General features: G+C 40.6%; 1 gene segment (V, D, J or C); it reads right to left on the bottom strand.

The window, feature by feature from the left end:
* Positions 1–9,677: 9,677 nt before the first annotated feature.
* Positions 9,678–10,310, bottom strand: LOC133084271 (T cell receptor alpha variable 2-like). The segment is given in 2 exon segments: positions 9,678–10,068; positions 10,244–10,310. Coding segments are annotated over 2 exon segments (360 nt in total).
* Positions 10,311–15,491: the final 5,181 nt, after the last annotated feature.

Raw genomic sequence — 15,491 nt, 5'->3', positions numbered from 1 at the left:
CCTGGATTTTTTTAATGTTATTTCCCAAATATCTTTGCCTGTTAATAAGTATACATAGAATTTTGATTCTAATTGAAAATATTCCTCAAAATATTCCATGATAGAGATGTACTATAATTTATTTACCAATTTCCCTAGTATTAAATTTTTGGATTTTTAGAAAGAATACTATATGAACTCCTTTGTCATAAATCTCTGTCTAAACTTTCAATTATTTCTTTAGACTAGCTTCTACAAAGGGGATTTCCTGGATTAAAGAGTAAGAATATTTTAAGACTCTTGGTAAGTATTAATTTACTCAATCAAACAACATTTGTAGAGTCCCTACTTGGGTCAGGCACTGAGCTAGACACTGGACATTCGATTATGAGAATGGTCTCATCAGAAGGAAGAAAATTTTTAAGGCAGTGATAGTCTTCATAACTGCTGTGATAGGGAAAGTACAGTATTATAGGAACATACAAGTAGTGAAACTGCTTTGGTTGTGAGGTTCCAGGAACACTTCCCAGCTGGAGTGACACCTGAACTAAAATGTAAGGGAAGAAGAGGGATGAACCTAGTAAAGACTGGGTCAAGTAGGAAGAGGCTGAGGGGACAGCATTTGGACAGACCTGGAAGTAAGTATGGAAACACAGGTGGATAGCACTTGGGTAGATGGTGGTTCCATTGTTTGATACAGAAAACAAAAAACAACAAAGAGTGAGTTTGTCTTGTTTGTTTCTTTTGTTTGGGGAAGGGGAGAAGATGAAGAGCTAAGCCTTGCACCACTTAATTTTAAGCGTTTCTGGATTCTTGCAGAGAACCCAGTGAAACTCAACCCAGTGAAACTCATACAATCAGAAAAAGATCAGAGGAGGGAGGACTGAATGGAGCACAAGGTGGCTCCGTGGAGGGTGGTTCCTCTTGGAGAGAGATGTCCCCCTAGCATCCAGGCCAGGGCAAGTTCTCACATGGATGCAGCAGGTGGCTGTCTACATCTACCGTTCTCAGGAAAACCGGGATAATTTTCTGTCCCCAAAAATGTTTCTCCACCCCTACCTTCTCTAAAATACTTAAAATTATATTTCAGGGACAAAAACTGTGATTTCACAAGTAACAACAAAAAAAAAATGTTGCTTGAATGAAATTTAACCACAATGTAATTCGATAGGATAATATTAGCTCCTTTCCTAAAAGCAGGTTTCCCAGTATAGAAGATGGTATTAGAATATAGGTCCAAATGATGTGATGAAGGCCAAAGTAAAGTAACTTAAACAAGGTAGAAGTGTATTTTCTTCTCATGTTACAGCCCAAATATTAGCAGTTCAGGGCAAATATAGGAGTTCCATAGTGTTGGTGATGTCTTAGTCCATGGGCTGTTATAACAAAAATACCATAGACTGGTGGCTTAAACAACAAACATTTACTTCTTACAATTCTGAGGGTTAGGAAGTCCGAGATCAAGGGGCCAGCAGATTGGGTGTCTGGTGAAGACCCACTTCCTGGTTCATAGACCACCGTCTTCCTGATGCTCTGTCATATAGAGGAAGGGGCAAGGAAGCTCTCTGGGGTCCCTTTTATAAAGAAACTTATCCTATTCATAAGACCTTCACTCTCATGACCTAAACATTTCCCACAGGCCCCACCTCCTAATACCATCACCCTGGGGATTAGGTTTCAACATATGAATTCTGGCAGGACACAAGCATTCAGTCTATAGCAGTGACCTAAGTACCGGATTGCTATGCCTCCCTCAACACCCACCTTTATTTGGGGTCTAAGACATATTTTTATATGTACAACAATCCTTCCAGTTATCTCAATTTTATGAATTAGGAGACGTGGCATACAGAGTATAAATGGCTGATCCAATGTCACATAGTTACTAAGAAGAATCGGAAAATATAATTTATACTTCCTACTTCTCAATTTAGTCCTCTTTCCACAGAGTTCTTAAAGTGAGATAAAAGAGAGGATAAAAAAATGAATATTATGAAGAAAAACTCTATTGAATTTCTAGTTTTGCCTAAAAGTTACCTAGCTTTCCTCCTCAAGGTAAAACAGGCCAATTACCAGGACCAAATGACAAAACAGAACTTCTAAGGAAACTTAGTTGCTCCCTCCCAGCCACCTCAAAAAATGCGGAAAATATAGACCTGAGCATGCAATGTCCTTGCCCTGATCCTGAATTTTAAAAGGCTCTACCCTGGCCATCCTCTAGCTGCTCCCATACCACTCCCTATGAGAAGTCCACAGTGCCAAGGAGATACCTCTTCTAGACCATACTCTGGGTACCCAGGATCCCGGGATTCCCCGCACACATGTCCCCAGATCCACTTTTAAGGCCTGCATGTGCCTCCTCCAAGGACCATCTTCCCAGCTGCAGATATTCCACCAGTGTATACACAACCCTAGGCCCAAGGGGTAGTCAAGGAATGGCTATTTGCAGGGATTGTAGTCATGTGGGCTAAGGTGTCTCTATCAAGAATAGAATTCAAAAATAGATCAGGGTATATATGGGAATTTAGTATACTATAAATGTAGTATTCCAAATCTATGGAGCAAGAGTGAAGTTTTCAATAAGTAATGTTCCTACTATTGTCTATCCATTTGGAAAAAATAAACAAATGTTAAGTCCCTACATAAAAATTAATTTCTTTTGAGATATACTCCTTTGAATCATATGGTTCAAAATGGAGCTGCTAACTTCTTTCAGAATCAGCCCCCAGGCACCACTAATTAATTGGTCAAATGTAGAGCAAAGCTGGGCGAATCCTAGCAGCCCATACCCCCCCACCACCACCAAGGGTTGTCCAGGAAAGAGCAACTGACTTGCATTGAATCAATGAGAGCCCTTCCCAGTATCTTCTAAATTGAGAGAAAGAGAGAGAGAGAGAGAGGCATCGAGTCCAGTCCCTCTCAAGGATGTACATAAGAGGATGTAGCATAGGAGCTGTAATCAGCCTAGTTGTTTAAACGACATGTTTAAATCCTACCTGATTTGAATTCTCCTCCCATTATGCACTCACTTGCTGTCTCTCTCTCCTTCCTTCACAGCTAATTTATCTCTACTTCCTTATCTCACGTAGCATTTTGTGCAGTTCTCTGTCTTAGCACTTACCAAACTGTTTTGAGTTACTAGTTTACTGTTCATTCCTACAACCAACACTTTTTTTGACAGGGACCATTTTGGGAGTTAGGGCTATACCATCGCTGAAAGCAGTCTCACTCCTTGAGGAGCCTATAGGCTGATGGAGAAGTGGAGTGGTTAGACTACACACCTGAGAGGCAGACTGCCTGGGTTTCAGTTTACTGTTTAATAGTTTTGTGACTTGAGTGAGATACTTAAATTCTCTGAGCCTTAGTTCCTTCATCTGTAAAGTGAAGCTCATGATAAGAGTTGTGAGAATCAAATGGGTTCACAAATGTTTGGGATCACACCTGACACCTAGAGATCAAGGATAGTTTCTTTCACCTCCTTATGATCAGTGCTTAGCACAGTACCTGGCACACAAGGATTCATTTCAATAAATACTTGTCAAATGAACTAATTCTGTGGCTTTACATTGTAATTGAGTTATAATGAGTGACAAACCCAGGAACCACAACACCCGCTGGTGGAGGGACATTAAGGCTTCAGGAAAATGGTTTTTCTGTGCTCAGGGGTTTGTATTCAGTTTTCCCTGCAGCCCCTTCCACTGTGTCTCTCACAGCACAGAAGTACAAGGCAGAGTCACTCCCTAGAACAGATGGATTCTTCAGGTGGGAAGAGGTTTGGCCCTTATTAAATTCAGCCTCGAAACCATAGTTGCCTTTAACCAGGCTGTCCCCTGTGATGTATTTCAGAAGGAACTGGAGACCTTGATTGCGATGTTGGACATATCAAAAAAGATGTGTTCCCTGAAACTGAATAAGTGCACTTCACAGTCACTGGATCCCCTTCCGTGACAGTGACCTGATCTTCTCACTGAGTCATCGACTGAGCTCTCAGCCCACCTATAAATTAATCCATAACGCATCAGAGAAACTGCTGAAAAAGAATGTAAGTGGGTAATACAAGTGGAAAATGGGAAGGGAATATCACTCACTGAGTGTAAAGAGAATCACAAGTGTTGAGATACGTGCAGAGGCTGGGCTGGATGGGGGCTCCTTTCCAGTCCAACTTTGCTGGAGATATGGCCCCACCACAGAGACTGTGTTCTCAAAGAGCACAGCATTTTACAAATGGCCCTGGTGCTTCCTGGCACCTGTACCATCTCTCTGTAGAGCAAGCTCTTGGTCAGGCTACTCAAAGCTCTATGGAAAGCAATACTGCTGCACTTCTTACACCCAGGGCAAACCTCACACTGCAGCACCCCCTAAAGCCCACACAGAACCAGGTGACTTTACTGTAGAGTAGTCAGGGCTTCCAGGTCTTATCGCAGGACCCAGTCCTCTGGATGTCTACATTTTCCATTGGTGCTCAAGGAGAAGAAACGGGTTTGTGAACCAAAGTGGAAAAAAAATGCATGCTGGGTGGATCAAGTCTTAAATGATTTATGGTCTCTCAAGATAATATACAGGCAGAAAGAAGGGAAATAGAATATTTTAATAGGATGGGGAAATAAATAGAAAAAAAGAAGGGAAAGCATAGCGCTGGATGAAGAAAGAAAGAAAAAGAAAAATGAGAGGTAAGAAAAAGGCAAAATAGGGGAAAAGAGTAAGGCAAGAGAAGACAAATGATAAGAATGAGCTTATTTGTCTCTTCAGAAATAATTTAGAGCTGACTTCTGAATAAACCTCTTTGACCACAAGATAAGTCAGGTTTTTCTCTTGGTTGGGTCTGTTGGGATCCCTCCCCATGATGATATCTAGTTAAATAGTCATACAAAAAGAACTTGAACCTTCTCTTTAAACATTTTTAGAGAGAGAAAAAAAAAGGGGTGGTGGTGGTATAAACACCTCCTGGTATATTTGTCCTATTAAACAGTAGATTTTAAAATTAAAAAAAAATTAAAAAAATTTTAAAAACCTCTGTGAAAGTTTGCAAAGATAGAGATTTTCCACATAGAGAGGCTACTTAAAAACAGACTTCAGATGAAGTGCACATTGAGTAAAAATTCATGGTTAGGGACTTCCCTGGTGGCGCAGTGTTTGAGAGTCTGCCTGCCGATGCAGGGGACACAGATTCGAGCCCTGGTCTGGGAAGATCCTACATGCCACGGAGCAGTTAAGCCTCTGTGCCACAACTACTGAGCCTGTGCTCTAGAGCCCGCGAGCCACAACTGCTGAAGCCCGTGCGCCTAGAGCCCGTGCTCCGCAACAAGAGAAACCCGCAATGAGAAGCCCACGCAACGCAACAAAGAGTGGCCCCCACTCGCCACAACTAGAGAAAGCCCGCGCGCAGCAACGAAGACCCAACGCAGCCAAAAATAAATAAATAAATAAATTTATTAAAAGAAAAAATTGATGTTTAACTAAGCTTGAGGTATTATGATGATGGCAATGGGTTCATTTTAAGAGGAAGACAGGCTAAAGTTTTATACTAAAAAATGCCACAACTGCAGCAGACTGATTATTCAACAGATGTGAATGTAAAGGAAACAAATAAGTATGAATACAAAGAAGTTGTTTCTCTGATTTTCCTTATTTTTCCTTTAAATAATGTCCAAATAAACCACACATTTTGGAAAGAGGATAGAAAATCTCTTTGCTTTGAATCAAAAAAAATGTGGAAGGTAGCTATTTCTGAAAGTTTTGCTAAGGTTCTCATACTTTAATAGTTAAAACCTTTACCCTATGATAATGCCTTTCTTTGGCATATGTGAGTTATCTTTAAATACTAATCTTCAACCCCAAAGAGACCTGTGATGAATGGGAACATAGAATATATTTCTTCTGTCTCTGCCTAGAGCTTAAGTGTTACCGGCAATCATCTCCAGAGGATGATTGGGAAAAGCTTAATGAAAGGAATATTTTTAAATACATGGGCAGGATTAGGGGAAACCTACAAGAGAAGGTAAGGCACCCTGAGGCCAGCAACAGTCAGAAGACTTCACTGCACCTAGACTTGAAGGGACAGAGGAGGAAGAAATTACCCTAGCCTGGGAGACCTGTAACTGAGGTAGATCAACAGGACCTGTGGATTTCAGCACAAAAAAGAAAAGATCTAAGAATATAAATATGCTGACCACTCTCTCCTGCCAATGCCTCCCACTGGGCCAAACCCAACCAGAAGCAAAACAGACAAGTGCATAGAAGTCAGCCTCCTGGGCACAGAGCAGGATAGAGAGTAGACCTGGAGAGGGACAAAGAATATCCAGCCCCCTGACACTGGGGTTTATGGCTGCCCTATCAATCAGGCAAAATGTGGGTATATCCTAAATGTATGTATGGGCATATCTATACAGCATTTTGATTGATGTAGAAAGACAAAAAAGTCAAATTAAAACAAGAGTCCAATATAGACTTTAGTGCTGTAATTAAATTTTCCTGGTAATTGCCCAATCTCTACTACTTCTATCCTCTACAGATGTAGAACACACAGCATGCAGAACTATGCTTAGATAGTGCAAGTGACTCAGATTCTGTTTATGTTCAACCATTTAATAATTAATTCCAAGAGCTACAATGAATTAAACCTGTAAGAGGCCACACACCCAAAGGATTCCTAGAGCGTCAGTTGAGCTTTCAGAATTGAACAAAATAGACTCAATAGCTGTTCTGCTTATGTGCTTTGATTTATGAGATTAATGATATTAGTCATCAAATGCCTACTGTGAGCACAATGTTAAGCCCATTACGTTTCTTGACTTTTTATTTCTTCTAATATTTTAGAGATGAGGACACTGGAGTTCAGGAATATTAGGTAATTTACTCAAGTCACCCCTAAAGAAATAGAACAAAGATTTTAACCCATACTTTTCTGACTTCAGAAGCATTCTTTCCACTAAATCACACTGAGAATTTCAATTTTGATCATTTACTTTTTTAAAAAACCTTATAATATTGGAAAGTAATTCCATTATCCTAATAAAATTATACAATCATAGACTTGAATGTGCCAAGTAGAACTTTAGAGGTCATCTTATTACTGAGTGTATACCAAATGCTGACCTCACTTGTATGTGCCACCTAACCAAAGCGGTCCCTAGATAATTGCCTCTAAGAGGTCCTCAGACATTTGAAGAACTGGCTGAGCTACTGCCCCCAAGAAAACTTTACCATCAATGCAAATGGTAAAGACAGAGCAGCAGACAGAGCAGACCGATCCAGAGAGACCTTGGACAGCTTCATGCTAACTGCATTGGACTCTTAGGTAACTCTCCAGCCCTGCTCTCCATGTTTAGTCTCAGGAGTCTTAGAACAGCTTTTTCAACCAGGAATTTTTTATTTTGTTTTGTTTTTAATGGGAAGTAAACCTCCAAAAAAGAATATGGAAATCTCTATATAGATGCAAACTCCCAGGATTTGGGAATACATGGAATTTTACTCTCCTGTAAATGTTTCACAAGTCACCATCGGACTGAAAGCTTCATGATGCCTTTAAGACTGAGCTATCACTGAGCTCTCTTCTTTGTAATTCCTCTCTCATCAACTGCATTTTCCCCTTCTTTTATTTCATTCTTCTTCCACTTCCCCTTTGGGTAATAATGTCTTTAGTATTCTACATATGAGCTGGAAAAAATCTGGTAGGAAGACTAGTCATTGACAGTTTAAACAGTAGAATCAAAACACCAATGTAAAAGGTAGGGTTTTCAATACATCACACACACACACACACACACACACACACACACACTCCTCAGTGAACTGACAAGAACTTCCTCTACGAACAAAAGGAATTTTCTGTCTCTTTTCTTGCTTGCCAAAACAATGAGGGGGCCACATGCTTATTCACTGTCTATGGAGCAACAACAATACACACGGCACCATGCAGAACTCATGAAGAAAATGCACACATGACTCGTCTTTTCAAATATTTCATTTGGTTAAAAGAGAAGACCTGGGCTTCCCTGGTGGCACAGTGGTTAAGAATCCGCCTGCCGGTGCAGAGGACATGGGTTCGAGCCCTGGTCCAGGAAGATCCCACATGCCGCGGAGCAACTAAGCCCGTGCACCACAGCTACTGGGCCTGCGCTCTGGAGCCCGTGTGCCACAACTACTGAGCCTGCGCTCTAGAGCCCACGAGCCACAACTACTGAAGCCCGCTCACCTAGAGCCCGTGCTCTGCAACAAGAGAGGCCACTGCAGTGAGAAGCCCGCGCACCGCGACGAAGAGTAGCCCCCGCTCGCCACAACTAGAGAAAGCCTGCGCGCAGCAACGAAGACCCAATGCAGCCAAAAATAAATAAATAAATAAATAAATTTTTTAAAAAAAAAGATAAGACTAATACACTGTTAAACAAGCAATAATCCAAAATAGAATATGCCTAAAGAAGTTGTACAAACATATACCAATTTATATGTGTATACAATGGAGACGTTTGGATGTTACTAAAAGCAAAGAATAGTGGCTAAAGCCTCAAGATGTGGAGTCCAGAGTCTGGGATTCCCACATCAAATTTGACTGAGCAACAGAATCACCAGGGAGACATTTATGGAAAATACAGACTTCTGGACCCCACTCCTGAAAACTCTGATTCAGTTAATCTAGAATGTAGGAAAAAATCTATTTTTCTGAACAAAACTCCAGAGACTCCTGATTTTAAAAAGTTTGGGAATCACTAATCTATCCTAGGACCTTGGTTTCTAAAGTGGGAGGGACAGGTCTGGGTAAAAAGACAAAGTAACGAGGATCTGGGAAGAATATATTACAACTTCCAGTTGTATTTTTTTTAGCTTAAAAATTTGGAAGGAGATTGAGTTTTACTAATATTTCATATACCAATTGACACTGACATCCTCACGGGGCCTGTATATTAGATTATAATAAGTAAAATATCCTGAGGGAAGGATTGAGCTTCCAAACTCAGGGCTGTTGGCAGTAGCCACTCACTCATTCATTCCCTTTCAGCTTACTATATTATCCAATGTTAACTAAAGTACCCTTTATAAAATGGATACACGTCTTGAAAAGATTCCTGCAAAGAGAGCGAAGCTGGCAGATAATATTTAAAATGCAAACACAGAAAGCAAGAAGAAAATGGCAGAGTGGACATGACTCTTCCTCCTATCACAAGTTCATCATCAGCCATTTTATGAGGGAAAGCAAAAATAATCCAATCAGATTTCAAAAGAAATGGATCAAAAGTGTTTCAATTATCAAGAAAACTATTTAGGGGCTTCCCTGGTGGCGCAGTGGTTGAGAATCTGCCTGCCAATGCAGGGGACACGGGTTCGAGCCCTGGTCTGGGAAGATCCCACATGCCGCGGAGCGACTAGGCCCGTGAGCCACAATTGCTGAGGCTGCGCGTCTGGAGCCTGTTCTCCGCAACAAGAGAGGCCGAGATAGTGAGAGGCCCGCGCACCGCGATGAAGAGTGGCCCCCACTTGCCGCAACTAGAGAAAGCCCTCGCACAGAAACGAAGACCCAACACAGCCATAAATAAATAAATAAATAAATTTAATTTAAAAAAAAAAACTATTTAAAACATGGATTTACAGACCATTATTGAAACACTCCTTAAAAACATATTTCCCTATGTACCTTTACTAATATATAGTGTGTCTGGACTCAAATGTTTTTTCTGATAGTGCCAAATGGAAAAGCTTGGAGAATGCTGAATTGGGGGTGGTGGGGTGAACCGTTATTGCTCATCTTTTTTCCACCTCCTGCAAAGGCTGTGATCTCTCCTTGTTTCTGTTCAGCTCTTCATGGATTCCCTGCCTCTGTGTCCCCCAGAGCACAGTAGTAAATGGCTGCATCTGCCGTCTGCGCCTGGAGGATAAGCAGTGATGAAGAGAACCGCTCATATGTCATGTTGTACCGTCCCTGCTGAGAAGGCCTTGAGCCCTTAACAAGGAGTCTTGGTGCACATCCTGGGAAGTGAAGGTACCAGAAGAAGTCGTAAGCATTGGATATAGAGTGATTACAGGAGATTTCTGCCAGAGCACCCTCCGAAGAGACCACAGTGGAAGGCTGCAATACTCGGTCCTTGCTCTCTGCAACTACAGGAAATAAAAAAAGAACGTTGTGACTTTTACACTGCTATTTGGTTTATTGATTGCCCCTTAGGTACAGTGGGTATTAATGAATTTGGCTGTTTCATTTTTTTAATGAGTCCAAGTTTTAAAACAAGGGCATACACTTTTCCAAGACCAGATGATGAAGGAGCCTACTCACCCTTCCAGAGAGAGCTGAGGAGGAGCTCCAGCCACAGGGCTTCCAGAACGCTCTGCAAAGCCATGGCCAAAACGCAGCTGGTCTCAGGCCTCAGCCACAAGTGTGACGCTCACCAGGAAGCTGATTTAAGGCTGCCTGTTTTGCATTTTCTTCTGTGTCATGACATCATCAGCCAGAATCTGTGAACTGAAGAGGAGTGACTACAGTTCTGAGGCTACATAATAATGACTTTGTTTTGAGAAGGTAGTCTTAAAAAGGAATGTATCCTTTCAGAGGTCACCACAGCTGTGCATTTAAGAACGAATTAATCATTTAAGAGCTCTCTTCCTTCATTAGAGTTGTCAGAAGGAGTCTCACAATGGTTGGGAGACTGCTTCATCATTCAAACTGAAGTGATGGATTCACACAAAAGGTATGCTGAACTTATCACATGTGCTATAATGATATGATAACATGTTAAAAATAATGATCATGAAATCATAGTAATTGTGGTAGATGAGCAATGGGTTTTTTTAAGGCACAAAAATTACGATGTAAATTATGATATTCATCAAAATTTGACTCCTTTCATCCAAGGTGATCTCTGGAATAAGTATGGAAAGAAAATCTCCCTTGTATTTTTCTGTAACCAAAAGAAACTGGGTCAAGGAAGACCAAAAATTGCATTTGGAGATGATCTCTTTTGGATGGTACCTATCCTCATCTTATAGCCTGAGACTGTCCCCTCTGTTATTATTGAGGGCTTCATACTTCTACCTGAGGCTTTTATACAGATTGTCTTGGGATTTTGTTTGAAAAAGAAGAGTAAACAAGGTTTATGGCAATTCATGGTTTATACAGTAGAGTTTTTACGTGCACCACCACCACCTAGTGGGCAACATGGGAACTGATGGAAAATCATATCCCCAAGCAGCCTCTGAGACGGTCTTCATAGCTTCTCACATCCTGAAGAGAGTTTTTGCCCTTTGCTTTTGTTCAAATTCCTCTTCCTTATTCAATTTCCATAGGGATATGAAGTCTATACAGAGGAAATAACCACCTTCCTGGAAAGCCTTCTGATTAACAAAAGATGTTCTTCATTCAGATGAGTGATTATTTAAAACACACTTCCATAGAGTGAAATATTTATTTTCCTCATCCTAAGATGGTTGCTTTATTCATTTCCTTTTCTGTCTTTTTTAAATAGTCTCCCAGGTCAGGAGAAATTCGTTTCTTCCCTAATATTTTTTTTCTTTCTTTCTTTTTTTTTTTATAAATTTATTTGTTTATTTATTTATTTTTGGCTGTGTTGGGTCTTCGTTTCTGTGCGAGGGCTTTCTCTAGTTGCGGCAAGCGGGGGCCACTCTTCATCGCGGTGCGCGGACCTCTCACTATCGTGGCCTCTCTCGTTGCGGAGCACGGGCTCCAGACGCGCAGGCTCAGTAGTTGTGGCTCACGGGCCTAGTTGCTCCGCGGCATGTGGGATCTTCCCAGACCAGGGCTCGAACCCGTGTCCCCTGCATTGGCAGGCAGATTCTCAACCACTGCGCCACCAGGGAAGCCCCCATAGAGGATATCTAATACAACTTCCTGGTTTTATAAACAAAGATACTGAGAGCAAAAAGATAAAGACAATCTATCAAAATCACACATCTAGTGGGTGGCAGGCTAGAACTCAGATTTCTTGACCATAACCAGACTCCACAGCCCAGCCACAGTCAGGAGATCTGTCCACATCACAACCTTGCTTGTTATTTCTAGCCTAGTTTTCAAGAACCCTTGCTAACTTCAGTAAGATATTGAGAAGAAGAAATTATTATAACCTCCTCACCACAATCTTCCGTGTATTCAACAACATTTCACACAGTAAACTCTGGTAAACACTTCATTTATTGAATATCTACTAATTAAAGAGCAAGATTTTATATTTAATATATTTAATTATTTAAGTAAATTAATTTAATTTTAACATATTTATTTTAATTATATATACAAACTACACATATAGTTTTATTAATGCATTTATTTTCATAACAGTCCTATGAAATGTATATGACTATTTTAATTTTCAGTAAGAAAAATGAAGACTGGAAAAGTTAGGGAAATTTCCCAAGATCACTCAATTAGTAAAAGGCAGTTTTTGAACCCAGCTCTTCATGGTATCAATTTCTATTCTCTTCCCTCTTCGCACTGCCATTTCTCCCATATAAGCATCATTATAATTCTTACCTGTAAGTACATTATTTATATTGGAATGAATATTTGTATGCACAAATCCTGTATATGTTTGTCAATGTCCAGGTGGTGAAACTAATGAAAGGCAATTTTTTTTTTTTTAATAAATTTATTTATTTATTTATTTTTATTTTTGGCTATGTTGGGTCTTCGTTTCTGTGCGAGGGTTTTCTCCAGTTGCGGCGAGCGGGGGTCACTCTTCATCGCGGTGCGCGGGCCTCTCACTATCGCGGCCTCTCTTGTTGCGGAGCACAGGCTCCAGACGCGCAGGCTCAGTAATTGTGGCTCACGGGCCCAGTTGCTCCGCGGCATGTGGGATCTTCCCAGACCAGGGCTCGAATCCGTGTCCCCTGCATTAGCAGGCGGACTCTCAACCACTGCGCCACCAGGGAAGCCCATGAAAGGCAATTTTTAAACTTGCTAATGATTTTCTTTTCAAACCAGTTTGACAACCTATCTTAGGATGGGAGCATGGGAGGGGATTGGGAGTGAGGGAAGAGACTAGAATCATACCTTAATTTGCTTCTGTTTCCACAGTTGCTGCAGATAAGCCCTTCATAAATGTTTTCAAGAGTGTAGATGTTGATTAAAATATATAATGTATATTATATGTATATATTCAGTAGTGGATAAATTTTTGAGTGAAGTCTTTTCTGGGGACATTTGTGGTCTCTCTTAACGGGGAATTAGTCAGTTTAGATACCTCCTGGACTAAGACCAAAAACATTTAGCACAATTGTCATTGCTTATTTGTTAACATTCCTCACTTTATTTGCATTTCTATGTGCAATTACATCTGTCTAAATAGAGTAATTGCCACATTAACAAGAAAGTGAACGTCTAACAACTAAACTCATTTAGCACCAGCACCCCCGCAGAGAGCATCCGCATCTCACTGTTTCCTCCCAATTCTGGTACTCATCTGTCTCATTCTGGAGTGAGGCAGACTCCTTCATCATGGGAAACCAGCTACAGATGGTGATTCCACAGAGACACAAGGCTTTTTTATTTACACTGAAAAAGAAGAGAAAATGATTCCTCCCATGAATGAAATGAATGATTTTAGCCTCTTCTGTAGATAAGGCAATATCATACTATGTCCCATAAAATAACATGAAGTTCCACTTTTTCATATTGTCTGACATGATGTTTATATCTTATCTTCTCATTATTCTGTACAATCAAGCAAATTACAATTATATATTAAGTTTTCAATACTATTCATTAAAATTTGAACATGTATGAACTAAATTGGAAGGAAAGCAATAAAAATAAATAACTTCTTCCATTGTCCATATCATAACATTAAACATCAAAAGTTTTTAAAATCAGCATCAGTGTGGATGTGATGGCTGGAGCTCTAGCAGCCATTTTGGGCAACATGGATAAGGTCCACAGCCTAGAGATGGTGAAACAGAGACCTAGATGGAGTTTGGGGAGGTCTCTGATTTCATAATTATCATACCATTCCTGGAATGCCTACCCTCTAGACTTATCTTATGTCAGAGAAATATACAATTCTACCTCATTTTTTAAAAAACCATACCACTATTATTCAGGCCTTCATTTGTTTATGTACCATCTGAGATTTCTGTTTTTCTGCTTCCTTTACCTGTCCATTTATGACCAACTCCATTCTCACCTACATGCAAGAGCTAGGAGTAGAAAAAGAGATAAAATGAAAATCCATAGTTTAAAAATGTAGGTAATATTCATGTGGTTCAAAATCCCAAAAGTATAAAAGGATGTAGATTCTCCTTCCCACTCGTGCCTCCTAAGCAACCAATTTCCATCCTCCATATAAGTATTGATACATAAAGGTCTAAAATAGGTATTCTGACCACCAGTTCCAGTGTGTGTTTGGGAGCTGGAAGGAAAAGAAAGGTCCAAATTGGAGCCAACACAGGAGACAGTGTCAGATTCCACAGGCTTCAGTCCTACAAGATTGCTTACCCCACCCCCATCACTTCAGATGTCAGTCACGTGTCCAGGTTGTTACTTGTACTTTTAACTGGCTATAAATCAGACGTTCCCATGACCCCCACCTTCCTTGGGTTTCATTAATTGGCTAGAGGAGGTCACAGTGAAACAGGAGGGAAGGGGGCAGGGCACAACCTTTAAAAGAATGACATAGCTGTTGGATACGACATAAAACTGGCTAGACCAACTAGGTCCAAGACAGCAGAAGACTCTACTTCCAGTAGACCTGGAGCCTCATTATACGCTCATTGTAATACATTAGCATGCTAAATGACATGCCCACCAGCATCATGACAGCTACGAGGCCTACCATAAAAGGTCAAAATTGGGTGGTGGCCCAATTCCTGGAAATCTCTACCCCTTCTCCAAAATAGTTGGAATAATTCTCCTACTCATTAGCCTATGAAATTACCCAGCCCATAAAAACTAACCACCCCATATTTTGGGGCCTCTCACCTTCTGAGATGGCCCACACTTTGTCTGTGGACTGTATTTCTCTCTAAATAAATCCACTTCTTACCTATCCCTTTATCTCTCACTGAATTCTTTCCACAACAAGACATAAAGAACCTGAGCTTCATTAAGTTCTGAGACCAAGTGTGCAATCTCAATTAAAAGACAGTGGGTTAAGAGAGTGGCATGGACATATATACACTACCAAACATAAAATAGATAGCTAGTGGGAAGCAACCGCATAGCACAGGGAGATCAGCTCTGTGCTTTGTGACCACCTAGAGGGGTGGGATAAGCAGGGTGGGAGGGAGGGAGATGCAAGAGGGAAGAGATATGGGAACATATGTATATGTATAACTGATTCACTTTGTTATAAAGCAGAAACGAACACACCATTGTAAACCAATTATACTCCAATAAAGATGTTAAAAAAAAAAAAAAAAAGACAGTGGGTTAAAGTCCCAATCTGGGTTCTGGCCAGATTCGAGTCCCAGCCCGTGGGTTCAAGTCCAATCTGAGTTGTGTGGTTTCAACAGGACTCAGGAAACATTTAATTTACTAGATACCAGTTTATTATAAAAGGATATAACTCAGGAACGGC

This window comes from Eubalaena glacialis, chromosome 2 (genome assembly GCF_028564815.1).
Source record: "Eubalaena glacialis isolate mEubGla1 chromosome 2, mEubGla1.1.hap2.+ XY, whole genome shotgun sequence".
NCBI lineage: Eukaryota > Metazoa > Chordata > Mammalia > Artiodactyla > Balaenidae > Eubalaena > Eubalaena glacialis.
The sequence above is the reverse complement of the archived record's forward strand: the minus strand, read 5'-3'. Positions and strand labels throughout refer to the sequence as shown.